Below are 24,794 nucleotides of genomic sequence, written 5' to 3'. Positions count from 1 at the left end.
GCAACAGCTGGAGCTGAGCCAGTCTGAAGCCAGGAGTCAGGAGCTCTTTCGGGTCTCCCACATGGGTGCAGGGTCCCAAGGCTTTGGGCCGTCCTCAACTGCTTTCCCAGGCCACAAGCAGGGAGCTGGATGGGAATCGGGGTCCATATGGGATCCCGGCGCATGCAAGGTGAGGACTTTAGCCACTAGGCTACCACATGGGGCCCAGAGTTTTGTCTTATAACTGTCACAGAGAAGAGGAGAGAGAATGAGAGAGAGAGGTTTTTCATTGCTGTTTCACTCCTCAAATGGTTGTAGGTCCAGGGCTGGGCCAGGAAACTCCATCTGAATCTTTGATATGGGTGACAGGGGGCCCAAGTACTCTGGCCATCTTACACTGATTCTCTAGGCACATTAGCAGGGAGTTGAATCAGTTGTGGAGAAGGTGGGACTTGAACTGGCGCTCTCTTGGGGTGCTGCTGTTCAGGTAGTGGTTTAACCCACCGTGTCACAGTGCTGGCCCTCTCACACTTACCAAAAGAAGCCAAATATAAGGTCACACTTACATGTCTGTACTATTTGTAAGCAATATGTAATGTTTTTACTTATGTAAGTGAGATAATACATGCTTTATTTTTTAAAAAAGTGTTTTTAGTTAACAAAGAAGTGTTAGAAAGTTAAGCTAAGGACTTAAATGTCCTGGACTGCAATGATGAAGTTAAGAGAGAATATCTAGACAGGAGAGATGTGAATATGGTTAAGATAGAGGCCACCCCCTTTCCCTTTTTAATCTTTTTATAGTTGGGGGAATCTTAGAGGTGATGTTACTTGGCTTTCTCAAATTCAATGCTATGGTGACAAGCATTTGCAAAATGTCAGTAGTCTTAGAACAAGGGTTTGTTTCTTATGTCACTGCTGCTGGCTGTGGATCGGTTACAGCTCTGCTTCACGTGTTGTATTTTGCTGGTTTGCAGAGTGGACGAGCAGCTCTGATTTGGGACGTGCTTTCTCGAGGGAAAGGGACCAAGAGTGATGGCAGGACGACACTCGCGCTGAAAGCCCGTGCCTGCCTTGCTTGTCCGGCCTTCCGCACTGGGAATAGCAAGTCCCTGCCGAGAGCTGTCCTTCCACACTTCCCCTTCAACTCCATTTTTCCCTTGGGCTTTGAAAGTCCCTCTTAAATTTCTAGGTTTTTATTTTCTTTTTTCCCCCTGCCTATTCTTTTTCATGAGATATCTTTGGCCCCTCTTTTCTTCTTTTCCTGTCATATATTTAACTTTTCTTTGCTTCACTGATGAGTGCATTTTTACCTAAAGAACCATTTCTTGGTAATGATTTCCTCATTCCCTGTGTTACAGTCTATAGTCTAAGTAGGGAGTGTAAAATCTATGTTTCATGCATCCCGGAAAAATGTAGGCACAGACACATTTATGTCCAGAGTTTTAAAGGTTGATTTTTACCAGCCATTGCTGAAGGCCAACCACAAACACAGCCTGTGGTGCATCAGAGATAATCACCTCTGCTTGGATTCCCCCTTTCCTGGGGGGATGTCTGCATGGGTCCTCCCTTCCCTCCCCTTTGTCTGCTGGGTTACATTCATTCTAGCTTAATCCTTGCTGTCTCCATTGCTTGCTAACTCCATGTATTTGCTCCTGGAGTGTTCCTAAAACAAAGAGATAGTTGGGTAAAGACCCTGAATTTGAAGAGGCAGTCGTCACCTACTCTTTATCCTTTGTCAGCATTCTAGGAGGTGGCATGACCTGCCGTTGTGCTGTTGTGCTGCCAGACTGCTCAGCCTTGGTAGTGCCCCTGTGGGGCAGAGATGGCAGCCCACAAGGAGCATCCTCCGATGGTGGTGAGGAGCCTATGCCGGACAACTTTAACTCAGGGAATCAAGTGATGGGTAAATATTGATTTCAGCATAAAGCAGATAGAAAAAAAAAAGATTACAACTGCCTTAAGTGGTTGAGGACGGGGAATTTGTCCACGGAAGACTTTCTAGGGCCTGATCCTGTTTGCAGAGCCAGTGCAAAGACTAAGCGAGATGACATTGATGGGGCACTGTCTGCATGCTGGGAAAGGAGGAACCAGACAGAGTTAGCGAGAACGAGGGACAGGGAGAGTTATGAAGCTGCTAGAGTTACTTCTTGGGGTACCTTGATCTAGGCTTTCAGTTTTCCTTTGAAGATGAAAAGGTGTTAGAACTCAACGATGTGCAAGTTGAAAGAAAGTCTCTGGTATACGTCACCCAGGGCTGAAGGCTCCCACAGCTTTCTGCTTCCTTCTGAAAGGAAACCTGGAGGATGGCAGTTATCCCCTCACATGCTGATCCTTCTGTCTGCTGGTTGGTTGGTGCTTTGGGCTTGGGCATGCGTTGATTTTACAGGCACTAGGGTTGGTTGAGGAAGTCCTTTCAAGTGGTTTCAGTTTTGAATGGTAGAAGCTTTATTTTGTTTTTAGGATTGAGGTAAAGTGAAAAATCAAATGTGTGATGTTAAGAACAGAAATCATTGTGTTAAGAATACCTAATGGAAATACATAAATGAAAAGTGGCGCATTAAAGCATGTTAAATGGTTAAATTCCCTTGTCTGTGTGCCGACTATGGTGTGAAGTTTTCTCCTGTTAACACCAGTCAGGATAAACATTATCTCCAGTCCTCTTCTCTTGTCTTTGTGCTTCTAAGATAGATAGATAGATAGGTAGATAGATACAGAGAGAGAGATAGATAGATACTGATTTTCTGTCCATTAATTCACTCCCTAAATACCTGCAGTATCCTGGGCTGGGCAAGGCCCAAGCAGGAGCCTCGAACTCCCTTGGAGTGTCTCATATAGGAGAGGCCTAAGAACCGGAGCCACCGCCTGCTGCCTCCTGGGGAAGGGGAGGCAGGCTTGGTCCTGGGCAGTCTGGTACAGGATGTGGGCCTCCCAAACAGCAGCCTTACCTGCTGCTCCAGGTCATGTTTCTTAACACCTAGCCTCATTCCTTGTATATTTCTTTTTTTTTTTTTTAAAGATTTATTCATTTTATTACAGCCAGATATACACAGAGGAGGAGAAACAGAGAGGAAGATTGTAGGAGGACATTGTGACCGTAGGTCAGCAACCATAGTCAGCGAGCACAGGATTACAGTTGATGGGACAATATTTGTATGATAAACAACTGAATGGATGTCTTGTGTGTGACTGATTGGATATCCTTTGCATGAGAACAACTGTATGGCTACCTTTTGTATACCTGATGAGGTATCATTTGTATAAGAACAGTTGAGTGGGAAGTAATATACAAGGCAAAAGGACTTCCAAACTAAGGCATAGAAACAGTTGATGGTTCTGTTGATGAACCAAGTATCTCTACCCTAATCCTGTATGACCCTCAGCATATAAAGTCTGTTGGCCCTAATAAATTTTGGCTATTGATCATCAGTCAGTAGTCCAAGCGTGTTATTATCGGCTCCGTGCACCAAATCCATCGCTGCAGGACAGCGACAGAAGATCTTCCGTCCAATGATTCAGTCCCCAAGTGAGCCGCAACGGGCCGGTGCTGTGCCGATCCGAAGCCGGGAACCTGGAACCTCTTCCAGGTCTCCCACGCGGGTACAGTGTCCCAATGCATTGGGCCATCCTCAACTGCTTTCCCAGGCTACAAGCAGGGAGCTGGATGGGAAGTGGAGCTGCCGGAATTAGAACCGGCGCCCATATGGGATCCCGGGGCTTTCAAGGCGAGGACTTTAGCTGCTAGGCCACGTCGCCGGCCCGTTCCTTGTATATTTCAAGAAATGTTTTCTAAGATGAAATGAAAGTCATGCTAGGAATGCTGATTCTGAAGTGATAAAAATTCAAGAAAGAAGCGTATTAAAGAAAGCAAATACAGACACTTCAGAAAATGCACTCTGTATTTTCAAGTCACATTTCCTTGGGAACACTAACTGCCGTGAAGATTTTTTGTAAACATCCCACTCATCCTTGCTCTTAAACTTCCCGCTCTTTTACCTAGAATATTTTCCTAAGGATATTTTTGCCTCTCATATAGAAATGAGCAGTAGAGTATGAGTGGATGAAACAGTTTGTTTTGCTGTAGACTTTTTCTGTTATTGTAGAGGAACTTTTTATTTCAGGTTATTGTTGCAGCTCTTTTTTTTTATTAATTGAGGTGTCACAACTATTAACTGTTATTATACTATGAATGTTAGAAAGGCTCTTTAGCTAACAAATATAATTTTTTTTTGCTTTTATGAAGTTTCTTACCTTTTCTCTCATCCTCATTAATGGGCCAAACAAAAGAAAAATCTTACTGATATTTCTTTTCTTTCTCACTAAATTACGGTTGCAGGCAGTGTCAGCCTACAGTGTCACCTCATAGCGAAACAGCACCAATTCCAGTTCCTACTCAGATAAGGAATTACCAGCGCATTGAGCAGAACCTTACATCCACTGCCAGCTCGGGTACCAATCCACATGGTTCTCCAAGGTAAGCTGGCATTTCTCCTTTCTTCTAGAATTTGTTTTGAGAATGTTGTTACTGAAAGATTTGTGATTTTTCATGGCCGGCTTAGTCTCTGTCATATATGTGTATAATGGAAACATACAAAATTGAATGATAAATCAGACTTTATAATTGATCCATTTAAATTATGTTTGTGCTTAGCTGGATAAAACAATAGGGTACTTCAAAGAGTTTGTGGGAGGGCCCAGCATGGTAGCCTAGTGGCTAAAAAGTCCTGGATTTTAACGTGCCTGGGATCCCATATGGGCGCTAGTTCTGATCCCGGCAGCCCCACTTCCCATCCAGCTCCCTGCTTGTGGCCTGGGAAAGCAGTTGAGGAGGGGCCCAGTGCCTTGGGACCCTGCGCCCGTGTGGGAGACCTGGAAGAAGCTCCTGGCTCCTGACTATGTATTGGCTCAGATCTAGCCATTGCGGCTGCTTGGGTGTGAACCAGAGGATGAAAAGTCTTCCTCTCTGTCTCTCCTGCTCTCTGTATATCTGACTTTACAATAAAAATAAATAAGTATTTTTAAAGAAAGTTTGTGGGAAATAGTGTTAAAAGATACAACAATTTTTTAAATTCCTGCGTGATTTTTACATAATACACATTTTTGAAGTATTCTTTTGTGTGTATATGTTTGTTCATACATATAATTGTAAGAATTGTATAAGAACTTGCTTTTTTAAAAATGAATTATTAATATTTATTTTCATTCTTACGTTGAGACCACAATAACATGTTAGTGGAGTAATAGCACTTCATCTTGGTCAACAGCCCAAGAAGCGATAGGTTGCAGGGACCCTTCTTGTGCATTCCTGGGCATGCTTGGCAGGGAGCTGGATCAGCAGAAGAGTGCTCAGGACTTGAACTGGCATCCATACAGGATACCAGCATCACAGGCAATAGCAGTAACTTGACCTTCTATGCCACCGTCTCAGCCCTAGTAAATAAAACTTTAAGAAATAAAATAATGATACTCTTTTTATTTATTTGAGAGGCAGAGACAGAATCTCTCATCTGCTGGTTCACTTCCCCAAATGTCTGCAAAGCCAGGGATAGGCCCAGCTGAAGCCAGGATCCAGGAACTCAGGGAGACCCAAGTACTTAAGCTGTCACCTGCTGCCTCCTAGAATCTGGGTGGGCTGGGGCTTGACCCTGAGTACTCTGATACGGGATGTAGGCGTCCAGCCCCAGCAGCATTCTATTGAATGGGATTTGGGGAACATTTGGAATTAGGAAGATAGAGTAGAGAAAGACATCACTCTTCATGATGTTATACTTATTTACGTTTTACATGCATGTTTTATATTTGTTCCATATGACTATGTTACATATTTTTAAAAGATCTGCTCCATGGGTTATTGTTAGGAAGTTTCAGAAAAAGACAAAAAATGAAGAGACCTAAGAGCTTTCAGAGGGAATAATCCTTTCTTCCCTTTCTAGATCTGCAGTGGTTCGGAGGTCTAACACCAGCCCCATGGGCTTCCTGCGTGTGGGCTCCTGCTCCCCGGCGCCGGGAGACACAGTACAGACAGTTGGACGGAGACTCTCTACTGGGTCTTCCCGGCCTTATTCTCCCTCCCCTTTGGGTGAGAAGCATTCAGAGCAGCTGTTTCCAACCTTTCTTTCACTGAAACAAATCTGACATGATGTACTCTGTGTAGGAGCAGTGGCTTTTGATGGCACCAGGTCTCAGCTGATGGAAGAGGCCTCAGTCATCTCTCCAGCCCTACCTCATTCTCAACAGTTTTCTTAAGAATCTCTGCATAGGCCTGTTAGGATCACTGTGGGAAAGATACAGTATAAATGGACTTCATGTCTAGAGAGAGATTCATAGGGATTGAATTCTGATTTCAAGATCAGAAACTTTTAATTTGAATTGCATAATGCGCCCACCCTCATCACTCAGGTTTATGGGGATTAAAGCATGGCAGCTCCTGTCACGTTGACCAGAAACCTTCCAGCTGCAGCAGGAACGTGGTGGCGGCTTTGTTGCAGAGCCTCTCACTTCTTCGGGAAGTCATATGCAGTGACGAGCACAATGCTAAAACAAACTACACAAGCCTATCCAACAGAAAAAACAGACCACAAAGTACATGTTCAGTACAACTAAAAGGAAGGACCATTTGAGCTCTAGGATATATGTAAGAAATGCTAAAGCCACTGAGATTACAGCTTTAATGGTGGGAAGAACAGGTAATACAGAGAGGGCCTGCTGGTGGCTGATGCCAAAACTTAAAAAGTGATTTCCAAAAAGAGAGGGACCTTCCTCTGTCAGAACTGCTTGGATAGAGCCAAGATGGCACAGGAAGACATTTTGGAAGGAGATAGACTAGGGTTGCGGGTAGTCCCCAGGAGCCCTACTGTTTTTAAAATCTAAGACCCGGAGGGGCAACTTAAAAACTTTGAATTGTACATCACTGTTGCAGTTATTTTGAAGATATTTTTAGCTGGAAAATGTTCAAACAATCTTGGCCTTCTCTCATTTTGCAGCAGCCCTTGAGGCGCTCTAAGATCTTCAAGGCAAGGCCTAAACCTTACTGTTCCACATCGGAAAAGGCACTTCCTTGAGATCTAGTCTCTGCGTGCCACCGACGCATTTGGGCATCATCCCCTCTTGATATAGACCTAGGTCCCTTGTCTTTGTAAAATTCCAGAAGTCTTCCCCAGTGTTCCCTTTGTGTCAGTTTGAGGTCTGGAGAAGATAGATACAAAAATTGTGTTAAATGTTTAAGAGACTGGTTACGGGAAACACCTCTGAAGGAGAGCATGGGTAGGAGGAGGCAAGGAGGACCCTCAGAGCAAAGTGCTGGGAAAGAAGGGAGGGAGGGAAAACTGGCTTTAGCCAAACTGAGGGAGTAGCTTAAACACTGAGTTTATTGGAAGAATTCTGTGTGTGTCAACACTCTGAATGCAATGCTTGCTGGGAGCAGGGACTGAATCCATTGTGGTGGACCCAGAGCAGCAGTAGCTCTACTGTCAGTCAGCTGAGCCCACCAGATAACTTTTCACAAACTCTTGACTTCTACAAACATATACATCCCTGCTACAGGCATTAGCTTGCTCATGAAACTTTATTCCTTGACGCTCTTGTTTCAAAGCAAATTATATGGTACTTTCGGTCTTAGTGGGCCCAGTGCCCGGTACGTTTGTTGTTTGATAAATGTTTGTTGAACTAAATTTTTGCCAATTAAAAGTCTGTTAGCTAAAATATTCTGAACAACCTACGTATGCATTACTGGTTTCCATCCTTTACTGATTTGGAATCATTTCTTCTTTTTCCCATCTCCCTCTTTATAGTCGGGACCATTCCTGAGCAGTTCAGTCAGTGCTGCTGTGCGCATCCTCAGGGCCATGAGTCCAGGAGCAGAAACTCCTCAGGTGGGAGGTTTATTTGGTAAATGAATGATTTAGCTTATGCGATGAGTGTATTGGCATTTAGTATTTCTAGTCCTGTTCATAGAGCAAAGCTGATATGAAGTATTTCCTGTGCTATCTTGGTTTTAGAATATTGGTCTAATATGTTTACGCAGAAACTCTCAAGATTGTGTAACTGGAGCGCAAGGCTAGCTGCCAGGGACGTGGTGTGTGCAGGGGTAGGGGACTGTATCTCCCTTAGGGATCAAGAACATGTGTTGACCAGTGTTTTGTTCACAGAAAATGTAGATATGCAGGTTTTAAACGTGTCACTAATGAGATTGACAAAATACACGACATACTCTATGCCTTTTATTTTTGGGTAGTAAAATTCTGGAAAAGTCTGTTAGCTTTATGATTTTCCTTTCTGCTTTTTTATTTGAAAGGCAGACAGAGAAAAGGGGAGAGAAAGAGAACGCTGTGTTTGCTGATTCACTCCCCACATGCCTGCAGTGGCTCACCAGGGTGGGTCAGGCCAGAGCCAGCAACCAGCAGCTGCATCTTAGTCGCCCACACGGGTGCAAAGGGAACAGATGCTTGTGCCATCTTCCACTGCCTTCCTTCCCAAACGCATTAGAAGGAAGCCAGAGTTTAAGTGGAGAAATTGGGAGTTGAAGTGGCACTCTGTATGGGATCCCCGCAGCACATTTGTTAATTTAACCCTCTGTTCCACAACTTTGGCCCCTCTTTTCTGCATTTTTATAGTTTACTTGTTTGGAAGGGAAAGAGAGTAAGAAGTAGGGGAGAGAGGAAAAAAGATCTCCAGATCTTTGTCTGCTGGTAGACACTCTCAACTGGCCACAATAACCAGATTGGGCCAGGCCAGGCTAGGAGCCAGGGAATGAATTCGGGGGCCATTATCTGCTGCCTCCAGTGTACATCAAGAGGAAGTTGGATTGAAAGTGGAGGCGAGGGCCCGGCGGCGTGGCCTAGCGGCTAAAGTCCTCGCTTTGAAAGCCCCGGGATCCCATATGGGCGCCGGTTCTAATCCCGGCAGCTCCACTTCCCATCCAGCTCCCTGCTTGTGGCCTGGGAAAGCAGGAGAGGACAGCCCAAGGCTTTGGGACCCTGCACCCGTGTGGGAGACCCGGAAGAGGTTCCTGGTTCCCGGCATCGGATTGGCGCGTACCGGCCCGTTGCGGCTCACTTGGGGAGTGAAACATCGGATGGAAGATCTTCCTCTCTGTCTCTCCTCCTCTCTGTATATCCGGCTTTCCAATAATAATAAAATCTTTAAAAAAAAAAAAAAAAAAAAAAAGAAAGTGGAGGCGATACCTTGTAGCCAGACATTCTGTTATCGGATGTCGGCATCCCAAGCAGTGGTTTCACTGCTCCACCACAATGCTTTTCTCTACTTGTTTGTTTTAAAGATTTATTCTGTTTTTGTTGGAAAGGCAGATTTACACTATTAATTATCATAGAGTTTCCTGTGGTACTAATTGACCTAGAATTAACCTGAGTTATTTGCCAGCTGTTAATAAAAGCAAACATGGGGTGGACATTTGGCACAGTGGGTTTGACACTTGTTACCCACAGCCTGTGTTAGAGAGCTTGGCTCAAATCTTAGTCCTGCACTTCTGACCCAGATTTCTACTAATGCACACCCTGCAGACAGTGGGTGATGGCTCAGGTCCTTTGGTCCTGCCACCCATGTGGACACCTGGACCAAGAACCTGGTTCCTGACTTTGGCCTGGCCCAGCTCTGGCTGTCAGGGAAGTCTGCAGAGTAAACTAGTGGATGCTTTTCTCTCTTCCTTGCAACTAAAATGTAAAATGTAATAAACAAAATATTTTAAAAAGTAGGTCATCTGCCCATCACTGAATTCTGTCTCCTGAGACAACTAGTCACATTGCTTTGTAAATGATGCCAGAAGATATAGTGCCAACCAAGCAATTTTTAGAATATTTCATGAAAAACAAGACATTCATCAAAATTCTCATCTAACAGTTGTCTTGTTAATTTCCAGCTTTGCCCTGTGTTTCTTCACACTGGTTAACACTGCAGTACCATAATATTGTTGTTGTATTTTCTTGGTAGGCTCTCCAGTGCCACCGGCCCAGTCTCCGCAGCCTCTCTTCCTGGGTGCAAGACTGCAGAGTGCACCCACTCTCACCGACATCTATCAGAACAAACAGAAACTCAGAAAGCAGCACTCTGACCCGGTGTGCCCATCCCACTCCGGGGCTGGGTACAGCTACTCACCTCAGCCCAGCCGGCCTGGCAGCCTTGGAACCTCTCCCACTAAGCACATGGGATCATCCCCACGGAGTTCTGATTGGTTCTTTAAAACGCCTTTGCCAACAATCATTGGCTCTCCTACTAAGGTGTGTTTATTAAACTCTTCTGCTCATTAACTGATAAAATATTTATGGAGAGTGTTCATGACAAAAACAGTATAATTCAATGAGCACTCCCTCTGTGCTAGGCCGTGTTGGTACTTGCCAGATACTTTCTGTGTGTGATCCTATTTAATCCTCAGAAAAGGAAATGGAGGCTTGGGAGCTGCAGTGAGCTCTCGGAGGTCACACAGGCTGTAAATGGAAGAGCCGGTATTGGCATCCAGGTCTGACTGAGTCCTGGTTACTGTGCTGTGCACCCTGCTGATTCCAGAGGCTTCCTGCATCATGTTAACTAGCCTCTGTTTCTTTAGACCACAGCTCCTTTCAAAATCCCTAAAACGCAAGCGTCTTCCAACTTGTTAGCCTTGGTGACTCGTCATGGGCCTACCGAAGGGCAGTCCAAAGAAGGGAGTGACCCACGGGAATGCTCCCACTGCCTGTTAGTCCAAGGAAGTGAGAGGCAGCGACCTGAACAGCAGAGCAAGGCCGTGTTTGGCAGGTAAAAGACTGTTTTCTTTTCTCCTGCTTTAAACATAAGAACTGTAATAGCAAAATAAATACGTTTTGTCATAAATAATATGTAAATAAAACAGCTGTCATGTCACATTAGTTTAGTAGCTAGTTTATATGATATAATTATGAGTATGTATTGTATACATTTAGAATCTCTGAAAATTGCTTCTGTAGCTATGAAGTACAGAGTTCTTCCTGAACTTCTTGAATATTCTGTTTTTGTCTGCTGTGTTGGCTGTGGAAGTTTGTGTCTTCCATAAATTATTTGGTATCTGAGTTTTTGCTTCCTTGTTCTAACTGCTCATTAACCCTTTTAAAAATGTGTACTTTTCCATGATTGACTATTCTTTCTAGATCTGTCAGTGCTGGGAAATTATCAGATCAACAAGGAAAGACACCATTAGGCGGATATCAGGGCAGCACAGACAGTTTAAATACAGAACGACCAATGGATATAGGTAAGAAAATAAATCGGATTTCTTTTTAGGTAGATACTTCTTTTAGGTATTGCTTTCTTATTCCTGTCGTGTCAAATTACCAGATACTTGGTGTCAAATTACCAGATACTTAGTAACTTATAATAGCTCACATGTGGGGCTAATGTGTTACACAGTAGTTAAACCACGGCCTGTAATGCCACACATCCCATCTGAGCTCCACTGCAAGTCCCAGCTGTTCCGCTTTCCATCCTCCTCCCTGTTATTGTGCGTGGGAAAGCAGTACAAGAGGGTCCAGGTCCCTGGACACCTATTTTACTTCACTGTTAATTTGCATATATTAGAATTCTTCAGTTGAAAATTAGACATTTTACATAGTATTTGACAGCAGTTGTAGATGTAGATCTCCCCTCACCAAAGGTGTTAAAAGATTTTCGAAATTTTTGTTTTGTCTTGGTGAACTATTTCAGTGAAGTTTTGTGGCATATGCCATTCCTTACGAAAATGAAACCGTGGTTACCTGGTAGTCACCCTGGTGTGACAGTAGTTTCAGGGGAACTCTGAATGTGTTTGAAAGAGCTGTCTCTGTTGGTGTCACACCCAGCTGTTAACCTCACTTCCTTGCCAGGCGGAAGGTGTGTTGTGCAGTTTGCTTCAAGATGAGCTAACTTGACTCCCTTGTAGAAGTGGTCTCTGAGGACAGTCTTCAAGCCTGGCTTGGACTACAGGAAGGTTCTTCCCAACTGTCTTTTCTGAGTTCTCTGACACACTTGCAGGTGGCATGTTGCTGACCTTGTTTCTGTCTTGGGTCTGCCAGCCTCCTTTTATTTGCTTACTGCCAGCATCTTCATCATTTGGACAGCTCCCTTAGGTGTGAAGATTGGACACCTTTTTCAGATAGTTTCCTTGGGGGACAACTTCAAAATTTTCTGTTTTCTGCCTTGCCCACTACCAAGGAAAAACCTCTTCACACTGCTGTGGCGCTGGCAGTCAGACAGAGCGGTCCTCTTTCTCCTGGAGAGACATCGTGGTTCAGTGCGTGAGCCATTCTTTGGTATGCTTTGTCCCTAGAACTCACTGGGGCTTAGGACAGTGTTTGAAGACAGCGTTCCTGGATGACCATAATGTGTCTTTATTTTTAAACCTTAGGAAGCTGACTAGTTCTACATGGGCGTTTAAGGCTAGGTGAATGGATTGCAGCATTTAGGCGTGAGAATACATCCTTGTGGTCCTTTCTTCATTTTTGTCTTTCGCATGTTGTTGTCTTTCTTATTATTCGAATTTACAAATTTTGCTTTCTAATTATGGAGATGTAGTTTCTGGAAATTAAGAATGTTGTTAATGGGAAAAGCTTAAAATCTTAGGTTAAAAGAAGTTGGGGTCAGTATATCTTAAATATTCCCTTGAACATACTTAAATAACTTTGTAATTGCTAAAATAAAATCTTGAATACATTGCATAGAGATAATATTATTTTATATATCTTCTGTAGCAGTGAATTCCTTTAATTATTTTTTAAGTTTTTGTGCTCTCTAGAGAATTTTTAGGACCTCCTTCATTTGTTAATTCTATGCTTTCAGTTGCATCAAGTTATAGATAAAATGAACAGAAAGGTAATTTTTCAGTAGTTTTTTTTTTTTTTTTTTTTACTATTTCCAGTAATATCTATTCTTTTGTAGAAGTAGTTATTTTTAAAAATTTATGGTTTGGTAGAGGTTGCCTCCTGCTTCCATTCTGTGGTTCTGGAAATGTAACGCTTCTCACATGCCTGAGTGTGGGAAAGCTCTGAATAGCTCTCATTGATTTTGCTTGGCTCAGTGAATAGGAGATTTTTCACCTGCCTTTCCTGTAACCAAAGCTGAGCACACTGTCCAACGCTTGTCCTATTTCCCTTCTTTCCTGACAGAGGGAGGGTGTGACTCTAAGGCCTGTGTGTCTGCGTCTTCCTACAGCTTTTATTCCCAGTTCTTAGTTTATACTTTTTTCAAGTTGTCCTCAATGTATATGACTTGCATTTTAGATATTTTGAAAATATTCAGAAGTAATGCAACTTTGTGGTGAAGATTCCTACAGCTGTGAAGAGATTACTCCAAAATGTCTGTAATAGAAATGTAATACCAGATTTTCTGATTTTGAGAGAAATGCTTTGTGTTAAAACGAAACAAAACAAAACCCTCCTAGTGTACCTAGTGTAGTTTCCCTGTGTGGCCCTGCCCCGGGGATGAGCACTCTCAAGGCGGTAACAGCGTGCTGTCCCTGCTTGATTGCAGCTCCCGCAGGAGCCTGTGGTGTTGTCCTGGCACCTCCCACAGGAGTGGCAGCAAGTTCGAAGGCTGTGCTCTTCACTGTGGGGTCTCCTCCACACAGTGCCACGGCCCCTGCTTGTACCCACATGGTCCTCCGAGCAAGAACCACTTCAGGTGAGGCGCGTTGGTGCTGTGAGGACCTCTGGCTGGTGTGTGGAGTGCAGTGCTCAGATAGTGACGTGGTGCCAGAGCAGACCTGTCATTCGGCTTCTCTGGTCTTCAGTGTCTGTAGAAATGGGGATAACCTTAAAGATATAAGAAGTAAATGAAAACCTTCATAAGGTAAATGCTGTGCTATTTAAATAACACGTAGTTGTAAATATGTGCTTATAAATTAAAAATAATATAAATGTGATTTCTCCATAAAGAAGCAGCTGTGTATATATACCACTTAGGTTATACATTGAGGGCTTATTTTTATAGGCCTTATAAGTTATTTGAAAATGATAGGTTATTTGTTTCTGTTTTGTTTTTTTAGAAGTTTAGGGTTTCATTTTTTTATGGACATGTTAGATCTTTGGGACTTCAGTCTTTGAACTGCATTTAGACAATCAGATAAAGCTGTTTCCATGTTTTTATTGTACTAAGTGGCTATAAATATGAAAAAATTAAGATAAAAGTACTTAGATTGGACTTGAAATAAACAGTTAGATATAATGTATATATTGGACCTTATGTAAGTTCTTTTTCTCAGAATAAAGTACTAGTCACAACTAGAAGTAGATGAGAGAGGAAGAATAGACTCAAGTATTGATATCGAGATTACTAAAAATCTTAAATACTAAGTTATCATCTAAAGTTTCAACAGTTAACACTCCAGCAGTTTTTAAAGTATTATACTTGATGTTGAAGTGAGTGGGATCTGTGTGCTTACATCTGTTTTACAAGTTAATGTAGCAGTTCTTAGGAACGGCTGTGAAAATATTGTGTATAGTAACAGTTCCTGTATGTAATTCCACTTGGGACGATTTCATCACAGCAAAAGCATTTAAAAGAAGGAAACACTGTATGTTTCATCTGTAATGTGACAAAATCAGAAACACATAAATTGACTCCATTTATAAAGTTAGGGAATGGCTAAGCATCTGTTGAGCTTTCTAATTGTAAACAAGGGGAAATGTTTATGATATATATTTGTGTAAAACATAATAAACTAGCTATGATGATGTCTATAAAATATACATCTAGAGAAGGAATAAGAATGAACATGGAGAACTAAAAGCTCAAACAGGATAGGGGCTGGGTGACTTACCTTTTAACATCTCCTCTCTTGCTTCAATAGGTTTTGTTGAGTACGTAAGAGTAGCAGTGGGCGTGCCAGCTCTTTCTCTGGGACCTAACTCTGGGCGCGGGGCCTTGTGTGCTGTGCTTCCTTGCAGTGGGGTCCAGCAGCTCGGGAGGCTCCTTGTGCTCCGCAAGTGGCCGCGTGTGTGTGGGCTCCCCGCCTGGGCCCTTGGGCTCTTCCCCTCCGGGAGCAGAGGCAGCTCCCAGCCTGAGATACGTGCCTTACGGTGCTTCACCCCCTAGCCTAGAGGGGCTCGTCACCTTTGAAGCCCCTGAACTGCCGGAGGAGACCCTGATGGAGGTAGAGGAGAGGCTGTAGTGGCATGTGAATGCGATGTGTGAACGGTCTGGTCCGTGCGGTAGTCCTGAAGTCATGCTCTTCTCTCTACCTGACCTTTTCTGTTCTGTTTGGAAAACATGGCTGACACACTCTCAGGATCATGTTGCCAGTGACACTCACCCATGGCAAGGTTCACTGGAGGGACACATACAAATTTGTGTGGATTTTGTTTACTACTTATGGATCTTAAAATAATAGTATTTGTCCTATAACGATAGCATTCCATTCTCAAAGTATGCTTTTCTTCCCAAATTAAAAACGATTATATAACATCAGTCTAGGTTTACAGAACTGATAAACTCTGATGCCGGATTAGTCATTGATACTGCTAGAGAATACCTTCTATGCTGGTGTTTGTCGATGAGCTGCATGCCCCTGGAGACTGTTCTCCTGGGAGAGATACATTGTATTTTGAGTTGCTGGACACAAGTCCAGAATGGAAGTTTGTCTTAAGAGTCCAAAGGATAGTGTATAATTCTGTTTGAACTCAAAACACCACTGAGTGAAGTAAGCTCTCTCAGTCAGGAGTACACTGCTAAGGTAGCCTGAGTTTTAATTATAATTGTCAGCTGAGTAAAGAATACCTTTTCCAGACTGCTGCTGCTTTTATTTAACATAAATAAGAGTAAATATTTCACATAAAATTTACAAAAATTACAAGAATAGTGGTTTTGTAATTTAGTAATAATCTAATGATCTAAAATTGTAAAACCAACAAACAAAAAAGAACAGTTCTGTCTTTCCCTCTCCATCAAACAAGATAAAAATTATTTTCTAGTATGTGTCCTGGTGCATTGAAAATACAGCCCATTGTACCGTCAAGAGACAAGAGACTTGAACCGGTGTTAACTTAAGCTGTGTCTAGGAAAGTGACTCTTCAAAACAAAAGGAGAGCAAGAAACGTTGAATCTTATTTAAGATTTTAAAATACATTTGTCATTAAATCTCAACACAGTGTCAATTCCAAAATGTGCTTATAGCAGATCTCAAGGCAGTGTTGATTTCAGAAGCCTCAGCTTTCAGGAACACTCCTTCTGATACAGTTATGGCTGCCTGTGCTTCTCTGTTCATGCAAAAAAAAAAAAAAAAATCGCAAATTTAGAACTTTGCTATTACAAGACCCTGCTACTGAAAAGCCATCAGACATTCAGAAAGGCATTTTCTAAATGAAAAGAAACTAGTACAGTCCTCTGATGCGTAAAGAAGTGTGATTTAGTATGTGAAGTATACTTGCAATCTTGACAACTGTTCTGTCATGTTTTTGTGTTATGCATATTGGTGCGTGTGTTCAGTTTGTATTTTCTTCTGATGAAAGCACAGTGACCTCTCTTTGGAGCTTACCTGTGTGGAGGCTCTGATACATACATACAAGGCCCTGCCCCTACCTACAGTTAGCTTCTTTTGTGTTTTTCTTACCAACTTTCTGAAATTTATAAAAAATATCGGTCTCTTGTTCATTCTGATACTCATAAGTGTAGAAAAGCATTAACGGCAGCCCAGGTTTATGTACCTAAGTAAGTCTTGACCTATTCGTAACCTGAAATTATCTGTGTCTCGTTGACTCTGCTGCAGCGGGAACACACAGATACCTTACGCCATCTGAACATGATGCTGATGTTCACTGAGTGTGTGCTGGACCTGACGGCCCTGCGAGGGGACAATCCTGAGCTGTGCACATCTGCCGTGTCCTTGTACCAGATCCAGGAGAGCGTTGTCGTGGACCAAATCAGCCAGCTGAGCAAAGACTGGGGGTAGGTGCCCGTTCTGTTGTTCGTTTCTAGGTCCTTCGTGCATTCTGTAAACTTGTGTCTCAGATACAGGCATTATCATCCACTGAAAATTGGGTCTCAGTATTAGAAACTCCAAGGGACTCTCTGAATTGCTCATGAGACACAACCTCAGTGTGTGTGCCGACAGCTAAGGTTGTGCAGTTTTGGCATTCCCCTTTCCTTGTAAATGATACAGTGAAGGAGCTTGTTTTATTTGAGGAAATCCAGTGTGTTCAAAGTATACACATCTTTTTTCATGCCAAGCCTTCTCCCTTTAGGAATTATTTGCACTCAAGACAATCAAGGAGAGGGCAGGTGTTTGGCATAGCAGTTAAGATACTCCTCCGAATGACTGCATCCCATGTCAGAATGCCTGGGTTTGAGTCCTGGCCACTCCTGAGTCGAGGTTTCTGATATCGTGATCACTTGAGGTGATGCCTCAAGTACTTGGGTTCCTGCCATTCACATTGGAGATCCGACTTATTTCAGCCTGGATTAGTCCTGTGGGCATTTGGGGAGTAAACAAACAACCAGATGAGGTATCTCTCTCTCTTTTCTTCCTCCCCCTCTTCGCTTCCATTCAACTAAAATCTACCAGTCATTCAAGCAGGAGGATATACTTGAGAAAGACCTTTAAGTGGTGTGCTAATGTGTTGGTCACTGAATCTGGTCAGTGGTTCAAAGGTAACGCTCTGCTCCTGTCTTCTGAGTCCAGGCGCGTGGAGCAGTTGGTGTTGTACATGAAAGCTGCACAGCTGCTTGCGGCTTCCCTGCATCTTGCCAAAGCCCAGATCAAGTCCGGTAAACTGAGCCCATCCACAGCTGTGAAACAAGGTATGGGAGCAGACTGCAGTGTGTGGCACCTGGGCCTGAGTTGCCCTGTCCCATCCTTGCTCAACATTCTTAACTGGGAAGAATGCTGTCGTGGTTTGTTTGTACTTTAAACCATGTAATCACTGTAGAGACAGACAAAAGTGTTCTCAATCTTTCCTACTGCAAGGCAGAGTATAGGATGTCATGGTCAGGCTTTTCTTTCCCCGAAGGTCATTTAGTGTTATGTTCCTTATATCCTCAGGAAAGGTATGCGTTACTGTGAGTTTGTTTTTGGAGAAAAATTAAAGTCAGTTCCATCTCTGCTTTTCTTCAGTTGTCAAGAACCTGAATGAGCGATATAAATTCTGCATCACCATGTGTAAGAAGCTTACAGAAAAGCTGAATCGCTTCTTCTCGGACAAGCAGAGATTTATTGATGAGATCAACAGTGTGACTGCAGAGAAGCTCATCTATGACTGTGCTGTGGAGATGGTAACCCTCTTCAAGACTGGCTCTACCCTTAGACTGTTGCGAAGTATCTTTTTAAAAAGAGTTTATGCCCTGTCCCTCTTAAAGGCTAAGTGTTGTGATTTCTGAGGAGTATTTTTAATTAATTAATTAATTTATTTATTTATTTTTTAAACATATTTTTATTGCATTTTATTTTTTTAAAACTAATTACATTGCATTATGTGATACATTTTTTATGCACTGGGATTCCCCCAGCCCCTCCCCACACCCTCCCCCCACGGCGGATTGCTCCACCTTGTTGCCCTTCCATAGTTCAAATTCAGTTGACATTCTTTCATTGGAGGTATTTACTAAGCATAAAGTCCAGCATCTTATTGTCCTGGTAAGTTCAATGGTTTCTTGGTGAGACCATCTCTGGTCTGAAGGTAGAGCTGGCAGAGTATCATCCCAATCAATTAAAAGCCCCAACATAATATTTCCAACCATTTACAACATTGTGGCATTATTGACATGGTATTGATTAACCAATATGTTAATAGAAAAATGCAGGTTCTCAACCACAACCTGTGACTTCTTCATAGACATTTCAATTTTGGTTTATATTCAACCATGTTCTATATACCTTAAAATGGCTTAGATTGCTATTCAGCTGTCTCATGCCTATTTTAATTTTAGTCTTTAGCAGTTTATAGCATTGAAGCATGTGTCCCACCCAGTGAGTTATCAGTGTATCCCCGCTGACCGTTTCCTGTCTGGTTCTAAGCTTTCCTTGTTGTTCTCTGTCTATCTATTCTAGTTTTGTTTGTTTGTTTGTTATGAGGGGTTTCTGGAGCATTCCTGATGGTTATTACGAGAGGGGGTGGGGTCCCAAAATTGGAAGCAGGCAAGGACCAGAGAAAGCTCCTCTCCCTAGTCCCGAAGGAAGTTTACTGTTCTTCTGTTTCTGTGGACTGCTCAGGGATCCTGGTTGTTGTTCCAATGACCTTGGATCCTGCAAGGCAGGATTTGGGCTTCTTCCATCCCATGTGGTAGATCCAATTGGGTGTGGGTGACCTTAGAGTTCTTGGCCTCCAAAGGCACTCTGTTTCCCCGTGGTCTCCTTGGCAGTAGGGATGTAGTCCTCGGAGCTCATACTGATAGTCCTTGGTGAGGATCTAGGAGTCTTCAGGTTTGGGGTAAAAGCCTCTGAGGAGTATTAATCAACATTTTACTAATAGTGTAATTTATTACTCTGGTTACCACATTTGGTAAAACATTACTATGCCTTTTGTTATCAAACATTGCTAACGCTGGACAGAACCTGATCATTTTATAGTTGGCATCTAAAAGTATTGGCTGGATCTATTTTTGTATTTTCTAATTTTCAAGAAAATATGATGTGATGAAAATGTTAGGAAAAATACCTCTTTATCAACCCATTCTACAAAAGTTCATATGAGGGCCCAGCGCCATGGCCTAGTGGCCAAAGTCCTCACCCTGAACACGCTGGGATCCCATATGAGCACCAGTTCTAAGCCCAGCAGCTCCACTTCCCATCCAGCCCCCTGCTTGTGGCCTGGAAAAGCAGTCGAGGACAGCACAAAGCCTTGGGACCCTGCGCCCGTGTGGGAGACCCGGAAAGAGCTCCTGATTCCTGGCTTTGGATTGGCACAGTACCGACTGTTGTGGTCACGTGGGGAGTGAATCATCAGATGAAAGATCTTCCTCTCTGTCTCTCCTCCTCTCTGTATATCTGACTTTGCAATTAAATAAATAAATAAACAACTTGTTTGAAAAAAAGTTCATATGATCACTTCTCACTGATTTAGTACTTTGAGTCACACTGCTATTCTAGCCTTGTTTTGAAAACCATTAAATAAAGAGTCTTATAAAATGTGAAAAACAAATATCGAGACCAAAAAACATCATGTTGTTCTATACTACTGGCATAAATAATATGCATTAATCTATACTGAGTTAAGACTTCATATGATAATTTTTTTTTTAGTTTTGTGCCAGGAAAAATGTCCTCTTAAAAGAAAATGCAATTCTTCTGCAGTAAGTCTTTCTTTTCTGATAATACAAGCCATGTAATTTCATTAAGTTACTCCTTTCACCATGGCTGCTTAGAGGTGTCAGCACTTTGGCTTAGTTATTCCTTTTTCCTTTTCTTTCAATGGCCTTGGTTTTCTGTATCCATTATATATACTTTGTGGTAAATGGCTTTACATTAGTTTTTCAAAGAGGCACAGCGTCTTAACAAGTAAGCCAGAATGCTGGATTACTGACTGAGAGTTCTGGCATTTAGTGATTCAAGAGAAAATCAGAATACTGTTGGCCGAGCCCTGCGAACACCATGACAGAGCCCCCTCCCTGCCGTCTAGCTCCCTCCTGCTCCTCCCTTATCACTAGCCCTACATGGGATCCGGGATGGGCTTTCCCACCGCCTGCTTCCATGGTCTAGGTTAGAGGCACCTCCTGTGTGCACTGTACCACCCTGGTCCTCCTGCAGTAGTATAGGTTCCGTGGAATTCCAGTGGAGTGTTTGCCGGCCCCTGTCTCCTTCCAGACAGTGAGCTCTCCTTTTGTAGGCCTAGTACCTGGCACTTCGTAATGCTCAGTAAGCATCCATGAAGGTCTGAATAACTACACTCCAAAATTCTTTGACTAGAAAAAGCTGATAAATGACTTTTTAACATCATCTAATCGTATTATCGTAAACAAAAATCTACTTTAATGAATTGCCACATTACTCTAACGTAAAAGTGAATGTAAAATAAACTGCATATAGTGCAGTCATGGGGGAACCAATGGAACAGGTTCCAGTTTCCAACTGCATGTTACATAGTGCGTATGTTTATAGAAGCATTACATATTACCCCATAAAAATGTAGTGTTTAGATGCCAGTATACATCTCTGAGTCCTGGAATCATGTAAGTTTTATTTCTTTGTTTTAAAATGGTGTAAGCTTTATGTAGTTGAGCAGATTATTTCATCATATGTGTTCATTTTAGGCATATTTCACTTAAGGCTACACTGCCCAAGTGAATTTGTATTTTCGTGGAAAAGCTGAGACTCCTTTTGTCTTTGCTGCCTCGTTCCAGGTTCAGTCGGCTGCGCTGGATGAGATGTTTCAGCAGACTGAAGATACTGTTTATCGCTATCACAAGGCAGCCCTTCTGTTGGAAGGCCTCACCAAGATTCTCCAGGATCCCGCAGATATTGAAAACGTGCATAAATGTGAGTTGATGTTCGCTGGTAGGTTGAAGTTTGTCACCTACAGGAGTGGTGGCTTGGAATGGAATCACACTGCCTTAGTTTGCATTTTGGATTTCCAGTCCTGGGCCAATCACTAAGCTTTTCAGAGGTCTCAAATTCTGGTTGATGGAGCTGACTGATAGTCCCTGTCTTACAGAGTGGTTAGGAAGATTAGAGAAAATACAAGTTATTTCTACTATATAATTTTATTTAAGTATGTATACATATCTCTAATATAGAAATAGAACTATTTTAATACACTCATATATTTACATTAATGGAAGTCAAATACTAGTATGTTATTTTACATTAAAATATTAAAATAAAGGTACTTTAGAAAGTTGATGAAAAATGAAATTGAAAGTGTGAGTTTATTTTAGGGTAGATACTTTTTGGAAATCCATGCTTAGTGTTTATAATACACATTTAAAAAATTTTTTGGAACAACATTTATTGCGCTGAGCAAAATATTTACACCAGAATAAAATCATGCTTTTAATTCCATTTTTCAATGAACTTAAGTTATATATGTATATTAATGCATTTACTATAATTAACATGTAAATAGATATATTTAATAAGAAGAGGAACTTTGATGTTATACTTAAGCGCAGTTGAGATCAGCATTCTAGTGCAGCATGTTAAGTCACTTCTTGGGGTGCCTGCGTCCGACATCAGAGAGCCTCTGCTTCTGCTCCGGGGTCCTACTGATGCACCCCTGGGAATGCAGCAGATGATGGAGCCCGCTGTCCAGGTGGGAGACGGAGTTCCCTGGCTCCTGGTTTTGGCCTGGCATAGCCCTGTTGTGGGCATTTGTGTGTTTGAACCGGTGGATAGAAGATCTGTTTTCTATTATCTCAGACATACCTTTCAAATAAATAAAAATAAGATGAGCTTTTCAGTGATTGCAGACTACTATGACGATTCTGTGTAGTACAGATTTTTTTAGCAGAGTGGTGAACAGCAGGGTATTGGGATGAGATAGTAACTTATTTTTAAAAAGTTCATTTATTTGAAAGGCAAAGTGAGAGACAAAAAGAGAGAGCGAGCTGGTGATTCACTTCCCAAGTATCTGCAACAGCCAGGATTGGCCAGGTTAGCAGCCAGGAACTTCGTCTGGGCTTCCCACATGGGTATCAGGGGCCCGAGTACCTGGGCTGCCTTCTGCTGCCTTTCCAGGCACATTAGCAGAAAACTAGATAGGAAGTGGAATAGTCAGTACTTGAACTGCCCACTCTAGTTTGGAACATGGGCATCCCAAATGGCAGCTTAACATAGCTGGACCATGGTGCTAACCTCCAGATGTTGTTAGTTTTCAGATGCAAGCTCAGGCTGGTACTTTACCTAATTATTAAGACACTTGCATTTTTATCAGAATACCTGGTTTGAGTTCCAGCTCCAGCTCCCAACTCCAGCTTCCTATTATAGACTCTGGAGGGTACATACTTATACTACATTTTGAATGGCAGTTTTTAAATTATTTGCAATTGTGACAAGCCAACTCTTAAAAGCTGAATGTTCTTTGTATGATGCATTTATCTAAATTTCAGCAATGTGCTGTTCTAAGGTAGAAATTATATCAGACTATTACAAGGCAGACAGAAGCATTCACAACTGTTAACTTTGGGGCAAAGAACAGAAAACGGAGTAGAGTGATTGTGTGTTTTTTTTAAGCTTTATTTATTTGTATTGGAAAGTCAGATATACAGAGAGGAAGAGAGACAGGAAGATCTTCCATCCACTGGTTCACTCCCCAAACGGTCAGGGCTGCGCTGATCCGAAGCCAGGAGCGAGAAGCCTCTTCTGGGTCTCCTGTGCAGGTGCAGGGTTCCAAGGCTTTGGGCTGTCCTCGACTGCTTTCCCAGGCCACAAGCAGGGAGCTGGATAGGAAGTGGAGCAGCCGGGACATGAACTGGTGCCCATATGGGATCCCAGCACATGCAAGGCAAGGACTTTAGCCACTGGGCCCCTTGGTTGGTTTTGAAAAATTTTTTTTCTTCTGAACTTCACTTTAAATATTTTATTTTCAGATAAATCTAGTATTGAAAGAAGATTGTCAGCACTCTGTTATAGTACCGCAACTGTGTGAACAGCAGCCATTCTGAGAACCGACCGTGGGGACATGAAACGATCCGTTCGGAATGCGGCGTGTGCTCTGCCACCCCATACCCAGGAAACTGTGGTTTCTTATCTGGTGACTACCAAAGAATGAGCAATGATTTCAAAAAGGAAAAGCAATCCAAAAACTACTTATTTGTAGAAAACCTGCCTTATCGGAGAAGTCACCCCTTCCCTTTTTCTTTGTAAAAGCAGAAGCAAGACTATTCCACTTGGCTCCCAGTTTGAACTTGGTAAATAAATGTACCTTAGAACTAGACCTACCAGTACAGTTATTCTTAAGGATAATTACAAATGAAACAGACTGAGTGATTCCCCACTCAGTTCATCAGAGTAGTGTGTGAAATTCCATGTGTTTGCTGAGGTATACAAGTAAATAATAATAGTAATAATAATAAAACTACATCCCATCCAGGCAGTTGGATATTTGGAATAAGTTTCTCAATATCTGAGCATGCATCCTCAGACAGCTCAGGAAGAAATAGCTTAAGAAACGAAAGATGACTCTTGAGGAAGTTCTGAAATCTTCCATTTGATCTTAAATGGACATGTTAATCTTCCAAAACTCTTTCATATTGCACTAATTTATTAAAACAATTGCATATTGGATTTTGCGATTTAAGACTAACCGAGGCACAATGAACTTGTTTAAAATATTTTACTTGATTACGTACATATACCCTTTCCAGGTTTCACATGTAATCGCTAGTGAACTTCTAAGTGGTTACAACTTGTGTTCATGGGAACCTTTGCATTTTTTTAACTACTCATCGACACATACAGATTTTCTCAGTAATATTTTGAGTTCTGATTATTTGCTTTTGGTTGCATGCAGAATGTGCATTGATGCCTGTGACCTTAGATTTCTGAAAGGCACTAGGTATATCTGGGCAGTATTAAAAAGAAATGTCTCATGAATCAAGTTTGGAGAATTTTAGTAGAGCCAAAACACAGTTGAAGATGTAAAGGCTTGTTAGTAATGTGGATTTTCTACATGAAGTCAGTGAAAAGTGAAGTTTGTTTTGTGTTAGGAAAATGGGCAGCTCTCTCCAGCCTAATGTGTGTTTTTTCATGTTAATCCTGACAGTTCACCCAGTAGCTTGTCATGGAGAATGCAGGCAGTTGACACCCCCTTCCACAATTGGCCCCTACTATATTATCTTGTTTCTTTTACTTACTTGCTTGAATACTTGAATAAACTATTCACCAGTTGAAATCCTTTTATTTTAGTCTTTTTACATAGAATAATCTGAACTCTGACAGATTGCACAGATGCTCCTTG

At 42.2% G+C, this 24,794-nt stretch overlaps 1 protein-coding gene across 1 annotated transcript in view; it reads left to right on the top strand.

The window, feature by feature from the left end:
* ULK2 (unc-51 like autophagy activating kinase 2) overlaps positions 1-23,771 on the top strand; it is a 78,030-nt gene extending 54,259 nt beyond the window's left edge. The window contains exons 15-27 of the mRNA XM_004599306.4: positions 4,313-4,450; positions 5,910-6,055; positions 7,767-7,847; positions 9,922-10,208; positions 10,535-10,722; positions 11,091-11,194; positions 13,444-13,593; positions 14,859-15,064; positions 16,676-16,854; positions 17,588-17,706; positions 18,020-18,177; positions 21,241-21,376; positions 23,425-23,771. Coding sequence (XP_004599363.2) covers positions 4,313-4,450; positions 5,910-6,055; positions 7,767-7,847; positions 9,922-10,208; positions 10,535-10,722; positions 11,091-11,194; positions 13,444-13,593; positions 14,859-15,064; positions 16,676-16,854; positions 17,588-17,706; positions 18,020-18,177; positions 21,241-21,376; positions 23,425-23,483 — 1,951 coding nt within the window. The 3' untranslated portion in view covers positions 23,484-23,771. The remainder of the gene's footprint in view (positions 1-4,312; positions 4,451-5,909; positions 6,056-7,766; positions 7,848-9,921; positions 10,209-10,534; positions 10,723-11,090; positions 11,195-13,443; positions 13,594-14,858; positions 15,065-16,675; positions 16,855-17,587; positions 17,707-18,019; positions 18,178-21,240; positions 21,377-23,424) is intronic.
* The last annotated feature ends 1,023 nt before the right edge of the window (positions 23,772-24,794 follow it).

This window comes from Ochotona princeps, chromosome 17 (genome assembly GCF_030435755.1).
Source record: "Ochotona princeps isolate mOchPri1 chromosome 17, mOchPri1.hap1, whole genome shotgun sequence".
NCBI classification, from domain to species: domain Eukaryota; kingdom Metazoa; phylum Chordata; class Mammalia; order Lagomorpha; family Ochotonidae; genus Ochotona; species Ochotona princeps.
This window is presented reverse-complemented; position numbering and strand designations above follow the sequence as displayed.